The following is a 7,896-nucleotide window of genomic DNA, read 5'->3' on the forward strand; positions in this document are numbered from 1 at the left end:
TCCTTTGACCACTGGTAATAGATTCTTTTGAAGCTTTTAAAGTTAAAGCATTCAGATGATCCGAATGTGTGGGTGCAGAGAGCGGCACTCACAGCCCATTACACTGCATTGAACCTCCCTTTAATTCCCAGCTCGTATTACAAGCTCATTGTTGGGTCTGCCTGAGAGTGACGCACATACACATAGATAACAAGAGAAAGGGCATGTCGGCTTAGCTCCTCTCCTTTTTCATCCCACCACTTTGCTGCGTTCAAATGGGATATTGGCCGGATTCAGTCTCTCTTCTCCACACACTTTCTCTCTCTCTCTCCTCCCTTGATCCCTCCATCACCCCCTTCCCTCTTCCTCCTCCTCCCCTCTTTCACTCCTTGCCCTCTGTAGAGGTCTGGATCACATTTAAAACCACATGTTTTGTGTGTGAGCAACCGAGCCTGGAAGTCGGCAAGCAGGAAATGTGGTGACAGCAGAGTGGGACTGGAGCGCACAGCAACGGGACAGACATGCACGCCTCCCAAGCGGCCTTGCACGCACTGGTGGCTGGAGAAGACGGGATGTGAGACCTTGGCGGATTTTGCAAACATATATTTTGACACATCTGGATCCGTGGAGACACTGGGCCAAATCTGGCCTGTCCAAGACGGATAACAGCATCAAGGGGTTGTCCTGATCAGAGAGAATCACAGAAAAAAGGAAAAAAAAAACTGTTAAGTCTTAGACTAGCACAGACTGATGTCTCATTCTCCTCCCTTTTTTTTTTATATAAAGAGGAGAGCCCATTTGGCTCTGGAAAGCTCGTTGTGACAGGTCTCTATTGGTGCGCTTGTGTGGTCCAGTGTGAAAAACCTGCTTCGTGATTTGTGAGTGTGCGTGAGTGTATACGCAGACTGGCCTCCCTCGCTGCTCAGTCGCTGGACAGTATCCTGGAGAGTTAGTAGCAGGATGAAGACACAAAAATGTGCTGGATTTCACATGTTGTTACTCCTGTATGTCAGACTGATGCTGGCCGTGGACGCCTACAGACCCCAGAGAGTAAGTATGGCATCCTTCAGCAGACACGTAGAATACAAGTGTAGCCAAAACCTTAGCACATTTTTAGTTTACAGTCAAATTTGAATGATACTGAGGTTAGGTTCATTTTAATAGGGTTTTCAACTGTTATACATGTTAAGTTGTGAGGTCTTTCAAATGCAGAATCTGTCCATTTACACTCTTAAAAATAAGGGTTGCGAAAGAGTGGTTTCCAACAATGCAAAGAAGAGCCAAAGTTCTTAAAAGAACAGTTTTCTCTTCTTAGAGCATTTAAAAAATCTAAAGAACATTTATCCACTGTAAAGAACCTATTATGGAATGGGAATCTAGGTACTCCATGGAACCATAGATGCAATAAAGAACCTTTATTTTTAAGAGCGCACTCACCCCTATTTCATTCTAAACCTGTATGACCTTCATTCATTTAAGTAAAACAAAAAAGTTCTAAAGAATGTCCACCTCACTGACATTTTTCAAAATATCTTTTTTTGGTTTGTTTGTTTTTTATTTTTAAGTACTTTAAAATGGCTGATCCAAGAGGGTTTAACGTCATTTTACTTACTTAGCAGCGATCTGTGGCAAACTCAGCAGAGTCGGATTGGGCCTCCTGCTGTGACCTTAAGGTCCCTTAATAACAAATTCAATCATTTCCTGTATGTTACTGTGTAAAGTAAGGCTTGAATCAGTCTGAAGTAAATGACAATGTTCAGAACTGCAGTCTTCGAAGTGAGATAGATGGTTCCTCTGGGAGCACACTTGGGAACTCAGTGGCAACTAGTGAGAATTTCCAAAGACAAGCTGCTAAGGCCATTCATCTGTTTTTCTGTGTTTTTATATCAATGGTAGGTTATGTAAGAAGGGTTATGGGTTCCAAGCAGTGGAGCAATGGCATAATATCCTATTAGTTTTTACAGATGCACTCCATAAAGAGGCTGTGTTAACATATGTGTGTGGCGTGTTGCCTGGTATCCAAGAGCAGCCTGAGGCATTGTAGGGTCTTTTATATGTTCAAGCTCTCAATGTTCTCATTCGTCTCATTACTTCTTCCTTGTTAGAGGCCTCCACCTCATTAATTTTGCACAGTTGTAACTCATATTCTTTCTTTTAAACCCCTCCTCATACTCTCGCTCTTTCTGTTTGTTGCTGCATTGTTTGCATGGGTAACTGAAAGCAGGCGGCTCCACCCTATTGAACATATTGAAGAGATCATAGATGATCATGTCAATACACGACAGCAGGATGTGAGACTTCTCTAGTGATGACTTCCATATTGCGTGCCAGCCTTTTTCATCCCAGCCTTGGCTGTTTTACTTTCCACCCTCTTTGTGGCTTTCCCGACTCATAAAAGCATTATTGGAAGTTCTTCTGCCCCTATTGCCATTATTTTATTTGTACTTTTTGTGGGACACACCCGGTGTGTAGTAAACACACAAAAACAAGCCAGTGCTGATTTTTGCCTGCTTAACTTCATATTCTCATTGTTGAATGAAAGGTGGCAGACTTCAGGGTTTGTATGTGCTCTCCTCCCCATGTGCGCGATCTACTCCATAAGCTCTTGCTCTTCTGTAATGAAGGAAATACTCCTGTAGTTACCAATGTATTTACCAGGGGTGCGTTTCCCAAAAGTACTGGTCTTAAGTTCAGTGGAACTTGCAATCATAGTTGGCTAAAAAAACTTTTGGAAAATGCACCCAAGGCTGTCCAGAAACGTACCCACTTAGCCAATTAATATCAGCTGGTTAATGCTGCGGTCCATACTTTTCATGGTTTAAAATGATCAAATATTTCATTATCAATATTTGAGCAAGTACATAACTAGCCAGTGTTCAAAGCTATCACCTTACTTTAGCCCGATTCCCAACAGTTATCTTATTATAATGTTTTCTAATTTGAGTGGTACTGGTAGGAACTCAAGGGAAATTTGAGCATGGCAATCTGTCATTACGTTGCATCTTTAAACATAATAGGCTAATAGGCTATATCACATGTGAGGATACTTTAGCTGGCGGAACATTTATAGCCTTTTCTCCCAGCAGCTGGAATAATTACGTTTAAAATGTTGATGGTGGATTGTAATCCAAAAAGGATTTATGAAACACATGACTGAAATTCAGTTATATTCCATTTTTAAATGTGCATTTGATTACAGATAGCCTGGGATTACACAATTAAAAAAAATTAAAAAAAAGAACCAGCTCTAAGGGACTTTTGCAATTCGAATTCTGCAATTAACTGCAGTTGCAGGTTACAAACAGAGATGGAGACAAAGAGGTAAAACTTTAAAAGGACTGCAGCTTTAACGTTAAATCATTTGTTTATTAATTTAAAAAAAAAATCTACTTCTGTTATGGAAAAAAAGAAGCATGGCACAGCATAAAATCTGCCCAGCAACAAAACAAAAACCATTATATTACTAACAATATTGCCATTCTCCTTTCACTACAATCAATAGATGAGCCCAACATGACAGTGCCCATTGCGTTTGTGTGAAACAACAGTGTGAATCTGTATTGTTACACAAGAGATACTAAAAAGTAGCCAAAAGAGCACACTGATATAAAGCTAGAATATTAGAAAATATCAGACCACAAAATGCCACGATTGACCAATAAGATACATGCTTCAGAGAGAACCATGTAATGCAAATAATATTGGCATTATACTATACCCTACTCTTTAGGTATCAATATCGCCACTGGCCACTGAAAGTGTGACCACTTATGACTTTGTGAAGGTTATTCTGCAGCTGTCACTAGACACTTAGTAGTTATTCAATCCGTGTTTTGCGAAACAGCCATGATGTTCTGTTCAAATTGGTGGCACACGTCCCAAACTCCAATCCCTGGGATCTGTGTCTTCACTGAGCTTCTAAACAGGTGGTCCATATACTGAGCTAATAGAGCGTATGTTCCAGTTGTTTAGAGTGGGCCTCTGCCAGAGGGTGTTCCATGTGTTTGGCTACACAAGCTGGTTTGAGAGAAAAAAAGTGAACTTTATGGACTGACAACAAGCTTTGACTGTGCACGAAGCTCTAGATAAATTCTAGAGATTGAGAAATCTAAAGAAATCCAACATTTAGGTCTCACGAAGTCTGTGAGCAATTGTCCATTCAGCAGAACTACTTATGATTATTCAAGGCTCCATTTACCTGAGGGTTGCACTGTCATCTCAGTTTATAATAAATATCTTTAACAAGTTGTAAAGGAACACACTGTGGATTATACTGAGGTTGTAAAACTAAGGATCTGTATGGTCTGATGCAACACTGCATATTAATTGGTGGCAGAACTACATGAGGAACAGCTGCATCCTTTCCCTAGTGTAACACAGATTCGTTACACAGCCAAAAAATGCTGAGAAAATCCAATGTGAATTATCACCACTGCCCTCTAGTGCATAGAAAGCAAATGTTTCTTTTAATGTGCATTCAGATTTTTTTCCTTTTTAAAAAGTTGTAGCCTACCACTGAAGAAATTAGTAGCTGTGGTATCTATCTAGTAATGTGTTGTTAGTTATTTCCTGCTGGTTAGCCTTTTATTATGGCAAGACTTCACATACCTCACAGACAGCAGGATGTTTGTATGATGCGAGTCTTTGTAGTAAGTTGTAAAGTCGGGAAAGAAAGGTGTTTCTAATTTGTGGGCATTCGTTTTTAATCCTTCTATTTATCTAACTCCTGCTGTGCTGTTCCATTCTTTTGGCTGAATTTTGCTCAGCATGCCTCTTATAAAGTGTTTATAAAAATGCTTTAACTCTGTATTACAATCAGCAGCCCTTATTCTTTTCACATTCAAAGATTGCATTTCTCCATAGGACATAAGCCAGGAGAGGTGGGAACAGGAACTAAGGGACGCTGGGAGTCTGGATGAGCTTCTGATGTTGTCCGAGTACCCGGACTGGAAGCTGTGGAGATGCAGGCTCAAGCTGAAGCACTTTGAATATGCCACTCCGCCCGAGAACCGCAGGTCAACTCGCTATGCCGCCGCTTCCTTCAGCCCAGAGATGCTAAAAGGTTGAGACCCTCTTGCAAGCATAATTGTGAACATGTGATGTCTAAGAACTTACCATAGAATTGTGTACCTAAAAAGTACCCATTTTTTCAGATATTGATGACGAATGGCAGAAAACGCAGTGTATGCCCAGAGAGACATGTGTAGATGTGGCAAAAGAGCTGGGCACCAATACGGCTGTGTTCTTTAAGCCCCCGTGCGTCTCTGTCTTCAGGTGTGGTGGCTGCTGCAACAAAGAGGGAGTTACCTGCCGTAATACAAGCGTGACTTATGTCAATAAAACTGTGAGCACTACTCATTGCATTGCGTGGGTATTACATATAAATATAATGTCCAATACAATTTTATTTTTTTTGTACTTGCTCTTTTATATGGAAATGATGTGCAATTTATATAATGTACAATCGAAACACAGTCTTAAAGGGGCAGTTCAACCATAAATAATCATTTACTTGCTTTATTTACCCTCATGCTGGCCACTTTTATGGTGCTTTTGTGTCCTTTTTGAAGTTTTAAAACCTTGGTTCCAAGCAATTATATATTAATGGAAAAATTGACGGGAATCTTTCAAAATTTCTCCTTTTACGTTCTACAAAAAAAAAAAAAAAAGAAGAGGTTTGGAACAACATGAAGGAAAGCAACGATTTTTGGCTGAACTATCTCCTTAACATGTGTTAATGTGTTCGTTCTGTTCCACTTAAATGTTTGTAAAAAAACATCTTCTTCCTCACAGATTTTGAGTGTGAGTCTGGCTCCATATAAAACTGGTCCGGAGCCTGTGCTGGTGAAAATAGCCAATCACACTGAGTGTATGTGCCAGGAACATTCACTGATCCGCAGACATGTTCGTGAGAAGCACAAGAAGAGGTTTGTAGAGAATAGGCTTGTCTGAAACTGGGTATATCCTTGGCATGGAATATCAGTGTAATGTTCAGTTATAGCTAATGTTTCTTTAGTTGATAGTTTTAGAAAATTCCAGACTGATTACAAACAGGTAGAGTTGGATGAAGTTATCAATGAGGCAATCAGCATTCCCTTACACTGAGTGCAATGCATTTTTACTGAAACTGGCTGGGTCTGTCTTGTGGCGTAACATCAAACTCCTTGAAATGATAGACCCAACCCTTATTTTTCCAGTGCCATGCTGTGTTGTTCACTGTTGATACAACAGATATTGCTCTTGGAGAAATTAGAGTTTGGGCCTGCTGAGTGGCAGCCATATGTAGGAGTTCAAGCGCTTGTTGGCATAATAATATGTCTGTGTGTGTGTGTGTGTGTGTGTGTGTGTGTGTGTGTGTGCATGCAGTTGCTCTCCTACACGTAAGCCAGAAGACAAGAGGCTGTGCAACAAAGGTTTAATATGGGACTGGATGGCGGAGCGGTGTGTGACATACCACTCCAGTAAACAAGGTCAGTGAGTAATTGATTTCAACTCATGTATTGCCACTTCCTGTTCTGGCCTAATGCACGGATTACTCTGTTACTTTTTATTACATGTCAGTAGCTATATTGCAGTAACTTTTATTCAATACAGACTCATTAAGGCACACAAAATATTTTTTTAAACAAATTTTAGCACATTTATTAGCAATAAAATGGTTCTTCCTTTGTTTTTCTTTTTTTTTTTTTTTTATACCAGAGCCTCTGTCTACGGTCAGTGAGGAGGACTGTGAAATTGATGTAGAGCGATGTGAATGTATTCCAAAAGTATGGACACACAGATTACACCACACGTGACACGATTCAGCAAATCTTCTGAAGGTAGAATGATTTTCCAAAATAATGGATATCAAAACTCATGTAAGGCCTTGTTTGAATGAAAATGACAGTTTTTTTTTTTAAATAATTGATTCTGATTGATCAATCATGCCAAATGTTAACTAGTGCCATCTTGCACCTCATTTATCGATTATTTTTAAAATAACCTCGGAGGACTTATTATTCGGGTCTTCATTTTTTTTTAAAGATATTATAGCCTACAGATGAAATGATAAGCAAATATTTCAGAGCAAATATTTAATGTACATGTATTTAGTTGGTAAACAGCCATGTAATAGGCTATTCCACTCCACATTGGGATCTGATCACCTTGTCGAGATTTATTTTGCGATAAATCCCGACTATAAATTATCCCTAGCGATAAAAGTAAAGTGTTGGTCATTCAGTTGTAATCATAGAATGTTATTAGGATTCATTGCACATATTAATTTATGGAGGAATGTTTGGGCTATTTCTCATGATTCCGTAATGACACTCAGTTTCATTCATTTTTGTTCCAGCTGCAAGAGAGAAAACAATGATGAACACAACTCCCTGACAATCTGCAAGTGCCGAGCGCAGAGACTGCAAAACACCATTTAATTTATCTCTCTATTTATATCAAATAAAAATACTTTTATTAACATTTATTTACACAACTCATCAGTAACACGGCAGCGATAGCTTTCTAAATATAAAAACGATGCTGCTTTTCTGTTTGAACACATGAAGAATTATATCTGAGGTAAATGTGTCCTTTGCACTGAAGACAACGTTTCACCCTAAACAATGTCTGTGGAATTTCTTACATATAACTTACATCTAAAATAATTATATTTAAGTATAAATTATAATTTTTCACAATGTTCCCTGGTGGGCTATTAGGGTCTATTTGGATTCACGTCATGTTTTCATGGCACAAGAGGACTACATGTGGGATGGTGTACATACAAAAGCACTTCATTACTCCACATGCATTGAGGAAATGGCCAGGCCTCTGTTTAAAATGATGTGTACACAACTGAGCATGCTGCCAACAATAAAACAAATTATCTATATTGGAGATGAAAGCTGTTCAAATAAAAAACGGCAAATTGAT

The 7,896-nt window shown here is 39.2% G+C and overlaps 1 protein-coding gene across 1 annotated transcript; it reads left to right on the forward strand.

The window, feature by feature from the left end:
- The first annotated feature begins 123 nt into the window (after window positions 1-123).
- On the forward strand, window positions 124-7,896 carry vegfd (vascular endothelial growth factor D). Its single transcript, XM_026275535.1, has 7 exons — window positions 124-1,029; window positions 4,843-5,041; window positions 5,133-5,323; window positions 5,773-5,906; window positions 6,346-6,449; window positions 6,679-6,800; window positions 7,319-7,896. Exons 1-6 carry the CDS (start codon window positions 940-942, stop codon window positions 6,774-6,776), a joined length of 816 nt encoding a protein of 271 aa, XP_026131320.1. The 5' UTR covers window positions 124-939; the 3' UTR covers window positions 6,777-6,800; window positions 7,319-7,896.

Source organism: Carassius auratus, chromosome 11 (assembly GCF_003368295.1).
Source record: "Carassius auratus strain Wakin chromosome 11, ASM336829v1, whole genome shotgun sequence".
NCBI lineage: Eukaryota > Metazoa > Chordata > Actinopteri > Cypriniformes > Cyprinidae > Carassius > Carassius auratus.